The sequence below is a fragment of the Polyodon spathula genome, chromosome 25 (assembly GCF_017654505.1).
Source record: "Polyodon spathula isolate WHYD16114869_AA chromosome 25, ASM1765450v1, whole genome shotgun sequence".
Taxonomy (NCBI): Eukaryota; Metazoa; Chordata; class Actinopteri; order Acipenseriformes; family Polyodontidae; genus Polyodon; species Polyodon spathula.
In genome coordinates this window covers 8935523-8947456 of record NC_054558.1, presented here as the reverse complement: position 1 = coordinate 8947456, position 11934 = coordinate 8935523, and the positions used below count along the sequence as shown (strand labels likewise).

Genomic DNA, 11934 nt, shown 5'->3' with positions numbered 1-11934 from the left:
TATAAAAAATAGTTTTCCTGCTTTTTGTGGCAACACATATTAGCAGTGTGTGCAAGTCTAAGTCTCGTTAAAATCCAGCAGCCATTTAGCGCTAGTTGAGACTAAACAGTTGCCTGTGTTGTTAATTGAAGGAACTCCTATGTGAGGCTGAGGCACCTGTGCACCAACACCTGGATCCAGAGCACCAGTGTTCCCATTGACATCGACGAGGAGAGGCCCATCCGACTGATGGTGAGCACCACTCACACCTTCTAGCTGGTAACCAGCAGTACCAGCATCACAGCACTACACTTGATATTGGCATTAGTATCCAGTCTAAACCTTTTTCACTGAATTGAGGTCCTTTTTGGCGTTTCTAAATTCAGCACTGTTCAGAGTTTAATAGTTATGGATGCGTGTGCAACAGCATAATTAATTAATACATTGTCACGTGCCTGGAACTTGAACGGTTAAGCCCAATGGAGACGCCCCCACTCTGTGACACGTCGTATAACACACTCGTCCATTGCCTTGACAGCTGGGGACCTGTCCCACCAAGGAGGACAAGGAGGCGTTTGCCATTGTCTCTGTGCCTGTCTCCGAGATCTGGGACCTGGACTTTGCCAACGATGCTAGCCTCATGCTAGCCACAGTCGTGGATAAACTGAGCGAAGGGTTCATCAACCACAACGACAGGAGGTACACGCTACCTTTTTAATACCCTCGGGAGCCGGCTGTGCCCTCCGCAAGCAGACCGTGGTCGCAGTTGAGCGAGACGAGGTTGAATTACCCAGTGAATGTGTTGTGAGCCAGAATGTACATTTTAAAAATGAAAACTGATTGTATTGAAAAAGATTATTCAGGTGTTTGTACAGTGATGGGGGTGGTTGGTAAGAATGTTGGATTCAGCTTTCTGTTGTAGTACTATGGCCACAGATCCTTTAGCAAATAATCTACCACCAGTTGAGGATGTTGGTTCTTTGAGTTGTGTCACAATTACTTTTCTGACTCCTTTGATTGTAACCAAATACATTTCTTCTTTCATGCTACCCAAGCAGGTGTGATCTGAGGTGAGGTGGCATGGGGAGGGTGTCCCTCACATAATGCCTGTGTTGCATGTCTGGCAGTTTTTATTTTTATTTTTTTTCAGTTAAATAAGCATAGACAGTGTCCCGTTGTATCAAAACACATTGTAAATCAATCCCACAGCTGACTTCTAAGTAAGAGCGCTCTGTGAAAACTGTACAGGTGTCTTGAACTGCGAAGCGAAGCTCCGAAACGATTTAAAACCAGCTGGTTGCAAATGCAAATAATCGCATGTTTTGGAGTTTCAAGAATACAGTAGCTTTCCTTCAGCACAAGCGTCTGTCTAGTTTTAAACTGCCTTTTAATTAAGGTTCCAGCTGATCACCTGTCTCTGACTCGTTGCTGGAACAGGTTTGCCATCAAGCTTCTGGAGGACCTGGTGTTCTTCGTGGTGGACACGGCCAACACCGGGCAGAACGTGCTGGACGTGACCATGACCAAGGCCAACCGGGAGAGGCAGAAGCTCATGAGGGAGCAGAATATCCTGAAGCAGGTAGATGCTGCAGGACACGGGCGCAAACAGTAGAGGCAACAGCTGCAATTCACATTCAACAGCTGCCTTGTATTCCTGCTTTCGGTATCGCCGCTGGCCCAGGGTTAGGGTTATGGGTGCGCTGATTGTAAAGCCAGAGCGAGGGTGACTGTTGACTGTGTGTCTCCCCAGATCTTTGGGATCATCAAGACCCCCTTCACGGACAAAGGGACAGAGGGGCCCATGCTGCGGCTGGAGGAGCTGTCTGACCAGAAGAATGGCCCATACCAGTACATGTTCCGGCTGTGCTACCGTGTGCTGCGCCACTCCCAGGAGGACTACCGCAAGAACCAGGTACTGCTGGGGGCCAGACCCAGGAGCACCAGCTCCAGCAGGCTTCAGAGGAGGGGGGTAGGGGGGCAGCCATGGGGCTCAAACACACTGGTGAAAGTAAGACTGCCCTTAAAAAGTTTGCACTGTGATTGCCATACTTTTCCCATGGTTGTACAATGCATTTACCATAGTTTACCATGATTTGCCATGTGTTTTTTTTATGCTTTACAATGCTTACCTATGCTTTACTGTGCTTTTGCACAATATGTACATAATATAAGTACACAATGTGTACACAATATGTACGTAATTATATGTTTTGATTTAGTTTGAGTTACACATTATATGGTGCAAATCCAATTCATAACAATTCAGTAATTCATCAATTTAGAAAAGTAAAGCCGGTCAAATGCATGTTACCCAAACCATGTGCAAAATGGCCTAAACGGTGTAAAACAATGTATCTGCATTGTCAGCATTGCAGCTAATTGATCCCCTTCCACTCTCTGCCTGCCCCAGGAGCACATAGCCAAGCAGTTCGGGGTGATGCAGTCCCAGATCGGCTATGACGTCCTGGCAGAGGACACCATCACCGCGCTGCTCCACAACAACCGCAAGCTGCTAGAGAAACACATCACCAAGAAAGAGGTGGAGACCTTTGTCAACCTCGTCCGCAAGAACCGAGAGCCCAGGTAGGAGGCGCTCTGCCAACTGAGGAGGGGATTCGGTTAAACACAGTGCTGCGTTGAGGCATGTCGGGTTCGGCACGCGCTAGCAAAAACCCAGAAGCACATACACGCAGTCAGTCTCGATTACATGTTGTCGTGGAACGGGGAGCAGTGCATGCGCTGTATCTTTTTTTTTCTTTTTAATCCATGTCTCCAATAACCGTCTTTGCATGCTTGAAATACCTCCCCCCGAGATTGGATTGAATGCTTAACCAGTGAGACAAGAGTGCCATGCATTTGAGTATACAAAAAGCCTACTATAAAAGCTAGTTTCAATTCAGCTGTTTTTGTTTGTTTGATGTAATGTTGATAAACAGCCAAAAAGATGTGTCTATGCAGGTGTAATGTGTCTCTAGAGATCTGATAGCATTCTTATCTCTTTCATAAATGCGACTGAAGTGTGAAAGCCGTCTGCTTCTGTTTGTGTTTCTGTCTGAGTGACCAGTGCCCTCCTCTCCCAGATTCCTTGACTACCTGTCAGACCTGTGTGTGTCCAATCACGTGGCAATCCCGGTCACTCAGGAGCTCATCTGTAAGTGTGTGCTGGACCCCAAGAACCAGGACATCCTCATCAGAACTGAGTGAGTGCCCCTGCTCTGGACAATGCCAGGCTTGCTTCCTTTCCTTTTCATCTGGTTTAGTTGATATTATCTCAGCCAGCTCAACAACACCAATACTGATGTTTCATCCAGACTGCTGAAGGGTTAATCCTGCGATGGGCTATGTGGTATTTGTTACATTTGAAGGGAAATAATTCATGTCAGAGAACTGGCCAGTCCATTGTTCTAGTGTATATAGTATAGTATAGCATATTTATATTAGCATATAAACCCATCATCACAAAACTTCTGGCTCTAATGTAAACTCTCAAAGACTCTTTATAACACCATAGCGTGGCCATTAAAGATTTGTGAGGATTTATTTTTTTTTTAATGAGGATTCATAGAGTGGAGTCCTTTTTACAGTTCATGCTCGTCCTCTCTCTCTGTCTCACTCCCTCTGTCTCCCTCTCGCTCACCTTCCCTCTCTCGCCCTGCTGTTCCTATGGAAGGCGGCGTATGGCGAAGGAGCTGGTGCACCCTTCGGGGTTCGGCATGGAGGACGATGTGGACGAGGACGAGGTGTGGCTGGTCTGGATGGACAAGAACAACGAGAAGCGTGAGAAGGGTCTGAGGCAGCTGGCCATGGAGGCGAGGCAGGGGAACAGCCATGATGAGAACGTGCTCACCTACTATCGATACCAGCTGAAGCTGTACGCCCGCATGTGCCTGGACCGGCAGTACCTGGCTATCGATGACATCTCCAAGCAGCTGGACGTGGAGCTCATCTTCCTGTGCATGGCGGACGAGATGCTCCCCTACGACCTGCGCGCCTCCTTCTGCCACCTCATGCTGCACACCCACGTGGACCGGGACCCCCAGGAGCTCGTCACCTCGGTCAGGTTCGCACGGCTCTGGACAGAGATCCCCACCAGCATCACCATCAAAGAGTAAGAGGCGCCCCCTGTCTGTAATCCGGTCTGCTTCACTCAGGCTGCTGCTAAACTGTCTGTCTGCTTCTCTATCTTCTTCTGGTTTGCTTCACTGTGATAAAGTTTTGTTTGGTATTCTGTGTAGTGTTTCGTATTCAATGATTGCCCTGTAATTCATATTTAATCCTGATGCACTTTGTCAGACAAGTCTGCATTTCTAATTTCTTTCAGAACTGTTTTTCTATAAATCTTTTAGGGTGTTTTTGTTTGCAAACGCAACCTGGAACTCTGTTTGTTTGAGTGTGTTTTGGTGTGCGCACCACACTAGTAGTAGTTTGAGATGGCTTCTGAACTTCAGTCCCTATTGTTCCTCAGCTACGACTCCAACATGAACGACTCGCGGGACAACAAGAAGAACACGTTCTCCAGCACCATGGGCTTCGTGGAAGAATACCTCAACAATGTGCTTAACGACGACTTCCCCTTCGCCAACGAGGAGAAGAACAAACTCACCTATGAGGTAAGAGCTTAGACAACACCCCACAAAGACAACAGATGTACACTGCATAGCTCTACTGTGATTCGTGTGCAAAGACATTGTGCTTCTGAAATGAGTAAGCACTAAGTAGGTACAGATATTAGTTTGTTTACTGGTCTGCAGATTTGAATGGGGGTCATTTTCCAGTACAACTCTGCAGTGTTGAGTGGAGTTCTCTTTCCTATACTGCTAGAGTGCTCTGCAGTGTTGAGTGGAGTTCTCTTTCCAATACTGCTAGAGCGCTCTGCAGTGTTGAGAGTGGAGTTCTCTTTCCAATACTGCTAGAGCGCTCTGCAGTGTTGAGAGTGGAGTTCTCTTTCCAATACTGCTAGAGCGCTCTGCAGTGTTGAGAGTGGAGTTCTCTTTCCAATACTGCTAGAGCGCTCTGCAGTGTTGAGAGTGGAGTTCTCTTTCCTATACTGCTAGAGTGCTCTGCAGTGTTGAGTGGAGTTCTCTTTCCTGACCCTGATTTCAGGTCTGCAGTGTTGAAGGGCAAGAAACTACTCAGAATACATTAACTGATCTTGTCTTCAGTACTTGTCTTGCTAGTGCGATACCATTCGATACGTGCCTTTGCATCTGCTTCACAGTAGGGCCCGTTTCCCCCTCGTTTGCGCACGTAGCTCCTCTGTGCTCCGCAGGTAAATCCGTCCTGCTCTCCCTGATTGCAGTCCCCTCTCTCCGCTGCTGCAGGTCATCAGCCTGGCTCGACACCTCATCTACTTCGGCTTCTACAGCTTCTATGAGCTCCTGCGCCTCACCCGGACGCTGCTGGGGATCATAGACTGCGTGCCCAACCCCATGATGATGCAGAACATGTTCCCAGAGGACCTCAGTGGTGAGAGAAAATGCTTTCTTGTTAATAGCAGCAAGAGCCAGCACAGTAGCTTGGTTCACAGGAGCTTTGCACTAGATGACACTTTTGGCTGCTCTGGCATGTGTTACATATGTCTGTGGTGAAAGAGGGAAACTAGAACGGAAAAATTGCTCCTGAACGCAAGTCAATGAACATAAGAGTTAGGGAGACCAAGTATTGGGACTGTTCAGTGATCTTTTATTGATCACCCAGAACACTGTATTTTGTATGATGTAAGAAATAACTGGAGACCCGTGAAATTCTTTTTTTTTTTTTTTTTTTTATAATTTTTCATTATATTTTTCACAAATGTTTTATTTAATTTTATATATTTTTTTATATTTATTACAGATACACATTTATAAAACAACCCCAATAGATGTATATCAATAATAGTGTACATCATATTTGAACTACATATATATTTTTCATTAAACATTATCGGCTTTTTTTTTTTAACATTTTTCACATAAACAGACCTTGCACAGAAAAATAATTTAGTTATCATAATTTCTCATTAGCGACAGCAATGGTAACGTGCTGTCCCTCACTCTTTAATGAACTGCCTGTTTACAGTAAATACTGCCCCTGCCTGCTATAATAATACAATAAGATCAAATAAAACATATTTACACTGCCCTGCTATTGTGGGGATGTATTAATAACTGCACTTACAACAATCTACCCATTGTATTTCAATCCCATTGCACTGAAGTAGGGATCCAGTATACAACACGCTTGGGTTTTCTCAGTATTTAAACACTAAGCAAAGCAGATTCATTCATTCAAATCCATTCAAAACCAACACAGCACTTGCTCCAATGCAAAGTTGGTACCACTTGAAATAAAACAAAGAATTAGCATAGTGATACAAAATATAAGCAAACAAGCCATATTTTCCCAAAAAGGAATAAACAGCTAGTGCTTAACGACGGTCTCTTTCGACTCCCGTTCCAGCGCACAGCTGCAGAATCTGCACGTCGTTATTTTGTCAACGTCCGCTGCATACATCCCCTCATGCTCAAATTCTTTGCAGCGTTGTTTAATTGTTGTGCGCGGTTCAGTCATTTTAGAAACAAACGTCTCTTCTCTTCCATCACAATTCCCAAACGACTCGCTTCAAACTATACATCTGTGCAAGCGCTTGCCAGAGCTTCCGTTTCCGTTCAGACCGTGTCCTCGGTAAGGACTGAGCCTTGCCAACTACGATTGCAAGTATTTAAAGTATTTTTTGTATAAACCTCCCATTTTAAAAATGTCATTCTGTTTGCTTTTATAATGATTTTTAGTTTTATTTCGTTTTATAGGTTGCATTTTGTTTTATTTCGTGCTGTTTCATATTTGTGTAAAACACGGGGCTCTAGATCTAACCTACACTGAAGACGGCACTAGACAAAACCTTTGTCTTCTTGACTCGCGGCTGGTTTCACAGGCCTGATTTGTTTTAGTCTTTAACTAACGAACGAGCCTGTCTCCAGGGAAGAACATGAAGCGGTCGATCCACGGGGTGGGGCAGATGATGTCCACCATGGTCCTGAACCGGAAACAGTCTCCGTTCCACCCATCGAGCCGGACCAGTGTCGGGGCGGACCTGCACGGCAAGCCCAAGGACAGCATCGACAAGCAGGACATCACCGTGATGGACACCAAGATCAAGATACTGGAGATCATGCAGGTGAGCACAGCCCTGCACTTTACTGCAGCACACCTTGGGGGAAAATCAAAGCAAAGCATGCTAAAGAACTTCAGGTGGCATTTCATTTTAAGAGCTTTATCTACAGCAAGCAGATGTAGATTCAGCTGTTTCAGATTACATGCAAGTTGCATGAAGGCAGGGGTATTGCGTTAACACTGTAGGTGTCTACAGAAGCGCCACCCTCAATAGAGTCTTATTGACCACCAGACATCAGTAAAAAATAGACTATTCAGGGTCTATTGTGGCTAGGCATGACCTCCAATAACCTAAATCTCTAACTTCAAAAACTTCAGAACCATCTTTTGGAGAGCTGTGGTGCGTGTAACTGTTCTTTACACAGGCAGCACCCGAGTAGTTTGAGTGTGTGTTAGCTGTGTTTGTATGTACAGATTATACCCTTGTTAGTGCACTTCATTAGAACGGATAGGGCACTGCAAAGCGTATTGATAACAACCCCTTTGGTGCCAAGTACTAGCTGGGAACTTTAAGTACTTGAAATATTTATATAGATCAAACGTTGTTTAAGCACAGCTATAGTGGGGGAGGCAATGATAATGTGCCTAATGCCTGTAAGATGAAAGACAGTGGATTTTAAAACCTTGGTGATCCCTCCTTGTCTTGTTCTACTGTCCAGGGCACAGGTATCAGCAGGGAGCAGTGTAGTGCATTTCAATCTGTGGAAACAGACGCGCAGTACCACGGCTTGGATCGGGGACACTGGCGGTGTTTGTTTTTGTGAGCCAAACCGGATCGGCTCGCTTTAGTTTCAGTGGATTCTGCTGGGAAGCTATCGATTGTTGCTGGAGTTTGTTTTTGCTATAATCTGTTTATTTCATCCTGCTGCTGTCGATTTGTAAAACGCTTTGCTCCAGTGCTAAAGTAGAAACTATCCATTTAAAAGGTCAGTCACAAGTAGAGCACAGTGCAGCCTCCGAACAACAACTACTGTGTAATAGTGAGCGGCACTACTGCTCAACGATCCCAAAACCTTGCCAAGACATTCCGTAGATCTGCACTCTGCACGGTGCAAACCCAGCCTGCAGCACGGTGTCACGGTGGCTCTCTCTCTCTCTCCCCCAGTTCATTCTCAACGTCCGGCTGGACTACCGCATCTCCTTCCTGCTCTCCGTCTTCAAGAAGGAGTTTGTGGAGGTGTACCCCATGGGAGACGCCGACGCCACGGCTTCCATTGAGGAGGCGGGTAGGTAGACCCTTCACACTACACCCCGGGTGGGCTGAGCGCGCTCCGAGCATCTCCGATACAAGAGTGCCGTGCCCCTGACGCCAGCTGACATGATCGAGAATTCTTTAAATGACCTGCTAGATTCTGTGATCTCTAGATGAGTAGATCTTTATAGTCATTCAATTCATGTCATTGCTCGTTCGATGACTGCACTTAATTCCAGTCTTGTGGTGTTAACCCCAAGAGTGGGGAGGAAGTTGTGTCTTGATGAGTTCAAACAGTTGGTTTCAGTTATTCTGTATGTGTTTTGCTTCTGTCCAGCAACAATTAACCTGCTTCGCATTGGAGAACAAGCTGAGGCCATGTTTGGAGTAGGGTATGTCCTCTCTCTCTCTCTCTCTCTCTCTCTCTCTCCTCTTCACAGTTCAATTTGTTATTAAGTGAATATCGGGGTTGCTCTCCCGCTCGTGCAATGAAATGATTCCTCTCTGCTTCAGGAAGGGCAACAGCATCTTGGAGGTGGATGACGAGGGGGGCCGCATGTTTCTGAGGGTCCTCATCCACCTGACGATGCACGACTACCCCCCTCTTGTCTCGGGGGCCCTGCAGCTCCTCTTCAAGCACTTCAGCCAGAGGAACGAGGTGCTGCACACCTTCAAACAGGTACCGGGACACACACCCCTGCTCTTCCACCTGCTGCTCTTGGTGCTTTTCTTCATCATCTTGTTCTTCAAAACAGATCCTCCTCCTCTTTGAGACCTGTTGCTTAAACTTCTGAATCTGAGACCAGATCCAAACTGAGTCCTGCATCTCTTTCTTCTTCTTTTTGTTCATTCCCCTTCTTGCCTTGCTCTTTTCCTCGTGCCCCTGACTGCCCCAGTGATTGTTCTCCTCCAGGTCCAGCTGCTGATCTCTACTCAGGATGTGGATAACTACAAGCAGATCAAGTCAGACCTGGACCGGCTGCGCACCATGGTAGAGAAGTCTGAGCTGTGGGTGGAGAAGAAGAGCAGCGGAGGAGAGGGCAAGAAGAACAAGAAGGACAAGAAGGAAAAGGAGGAGAAAGAGGAGAAGGTGTGGTGTTCAGTACAGGATTTCGTTTCAGAGCAAGGCAAACCTTCAGAGAGGAATAACACTGCTGTAACAGTAACAAACTAGCAAGAAACAAAACAGGACTCCTGACATACAGCAGCTTTCAGTCACTTTACACAGCTGGTCTCACTGCAGTCTCACTCCCTTTACTTTCCCTTCCAGCCTCCTGCAGGAGACGAGGCCACGAAGAAGGCAAAATCTGAAAAGAGCAGTGAGAATTACAAGACTGTCAAAGAGGTACCACTAGCACCTGGAGGGCAATAAAGCTCACCAGAGAAATGCAATGTGCCAGGTGTACAAAGGAACTCAAATTGTACTGTGTGTGTGTGTGTGTGTGTGTGTGTGTGTGTATATATATATATATATATATATATATATATATATATATATTATATATATATATATATATATATATATATATATAATATTGGTTCTCCGAGCCGATCATGAGCTCTGTAATTCTAATACAGAGATGCGAATAGGCTGAATATCTGTAGCCTCCCTGTAACTGAGCACACCTGTCCTGCTCCTCCCCAGATTCTGGAGCAGCTCAATAAGATGTGCGGTGGGGGTGTGTGGAAGAAGCAGCAGCGCCTGCTGAAGAACATGGGTGCACACAAGGTCATGCTGGACCTGCTGCAGATCCCCTACGACAAGGTGGGAGCGGCAGCCTTGAAGTATCTCCTTTAGAAGGACTCGGCATTGGAGGAACTTTTCAGTCTCCGTCTAAAAGAAAGGAAAAAGCAAATGTATTTGTAATGCTACTGTATATACTAGCATGTGTTCAGTCCTAGAGTGTTCCTCCCCTGTAGTCGTTTGGTATAGAGATGAATCTTGCATGGTGAATTATGACACTTCCTTACACAATATAAACTGTGATATTTATGTATTATCGGAGCACTCTTCCAAAGTTACTGTTTAATGATGAATAAATGGAATTCTTGGTGGTATAAATCACTAATTCTGGGGAAGGCAGATTGCAAACCTTCTCCAAGTTTGTTCCTCCTTGTTTTACATGTCTGGTAGCACACTGGTTGTGTTTTGTTTTTAAACGAATGTCTGCTCTGGTCTCCTCCTGTTCCTCTTTCCCTTTCTCTGTGTGACTCTGCTCTTCAGACTGATGCGAAGATGCTGGGGATCATCAAACACACCCACCACTTCCTGCAGAAGTTCTGCCAAGGAAACCAAGAGAACCAGGCTCTGCTCCACAAGCACCTCAATCTCTTCCTCAACCCAGGGGTGGGTGCGGCTGGGGAGGAAGGGACAGCGGAGCTAGGGAGGTGGGGTGGAGGAGTGGGTGAAGGAGGAGAGGAGCAGGAGTAGGGATGGACTGTTAGAAAAATAGCAGGGGTTAGATAATAACCACAACACCAGGTGTGGGATTTCAACCTCTAAGCATTTGTGATTTTATTTATTTATTTATTTTTTAACTTTACAGCAAAACTGTATGAGTCCATACAGTTTATATAAAAAGTTTCTATTTTTTTAATAACTTGAAAGCAACTAAAATTACAAAAGAAAATTCTGAATGTTTCTAAACCCATCCTCTCCTGTGTAAATGCAGAGCGTGATGCGAGTTGCCTGTTTGTGTGAGTTTATTGCGTTCTCCCTACTGCAGCTCCTGGAGGCAGAGACGGTGAAGCACATCTTCATGAACAACTACCAGCTGTGCACGGAGATCAGCGAGGCTGTGCTGCACCACTTCATCCACTGCCTGGCCACACACGGGCGCCACGTGCAGTACCTGGACTTCCTGCACACCATCATCAAGGCAGAGGGCAAGTACGTCAAGAAGTGCCAGGACATGACCATGAACGAGGTGGGTTTGCTGCGCTGTCCTTCTCAACGGACAATTTGACATGTCAGTCATGATACTGGTGCATTCTGACTCTAATTCATTCTCTCTCGCTCTCGCTCGCTCGCTAGCTGACGAATGCAGGGGAGGATGTGGTTGTCTTCTACAATGACAAGGCCTCGTTCGGTGTCATGCTGGAGATGATGGCGGCGGCGCGGGAGGGGGTGGAGGAGCACAGCCCCCTCAGGTACCACATCTCCCTGGTGGAGCTGCTGGCTGCCTGTGCCGAGGGCAAGAACGTCTACACAGAGATCAAGTGCACCTCGCTGCTGCCCCTGGAAGACGTGGTGCGTGTGATCACGCACGAGGACTGCATCACAGAGGTAACTGCCAGCTTCATGAGGTCCCAACCCAACAGCGCATTCTCCTGGGGGAAAAACTCATGTCCCACAATTTCAGATCAATTGATATTTGTTGTGTCTTTTTGTAAGGCAGCTGGTGTTACTTGATGGAATACAGTCCAATCAACCTGCTTTCGGTTCAGCGTCTCAGCTGTGCATTTCCCTGTCTTCCTTACAGGTGAAGATCGCCTACGTGAACTTTGTGAATCACTGCTACGTGGACACGGAGGTAGAGATGAAGGAGATCTACACCAGCAATCACATCTGGAAGCTCTTCGATAACTTCACTGTGGACATGGCCATG

At 46.3% G+C, this 11934-nt stretch overlaps 1 protein-coding gene across 2 annotated transcripts in view; it reads left to right on the top strand.

The window, feature by feature from the left end:
• The window catches only part of LOC121299669 (inositol 1,4,5-trisphosphate receptor type 3-like), a 41174-nt gene that overhangs the window by 14442 nt on the left and 14798 nt on the right, over positions 1 to 11934 (top strand). For both annotated transcript variants that reach the window (XM_041227558.1, XM_041227557.1), the window contains exons 12-31: positions 132 to 231; positions 518 to 678; positions 1417 to 1558; positions 1730 to 1891; positions 2390 to 2562; positions 3060 to 3179; positions 3650 to 4087; positions 4445 to 4589; positions 5301 to 5445; positions 6942 to 7138; positions 8240 to 8360; positions 8664 to 8718; positions 8840 to 9005; positions 9240 to 9416; positions 9597 to 9671; positions 9972 to 10091; positions 10551 to 10673; positions 11053 to 11253; positions 11361 to 11612; positions 11809 to 11934. In XM_041227558.1, the coding sequence (XP_041083492.1) occupies positions 132 to 231; positions 518 to 678; positions 1417 to 1558; positions 1730 to 1891; positions 2390 to 2562; positions 3060 to 3179; positions 3650 to 4087; positions 4445 to 4589; positions 5301 to 5445; positions 6942 to 7138; positions 8240 to 8360; positions 8664 to 8718; positions 8840 to 9005; positions 9240 to 9416; positions 9597 to 9671; positions 9972 to 10091; positions 10551 to 10673; positions 11053 to 11253; positions 11361 to 11612; positions 11809 to 11934 (3199 nt within the window). The remainder of the gene's footprint in view (positions 1 to 131; positions 232 to 517; positions 679 to 1416; positions 1559 to 1729; positions 1892 to 2389; positions 2563 to 3059; positions 3180 to 3649; positions 4088 to 4444; positions 4590 to 5300; positions 5446 to 6941; positions 7139 to 8239; positions 8361 to 8663; positions 8719 to 8839; positions 9006 to 9239; positions 9417 to 9596; positions 9672 to 9971; positions 10092 to 10550; positions 10674 to 11052; positions 11254 to 11360; positions 11613 to 11808) is intronic.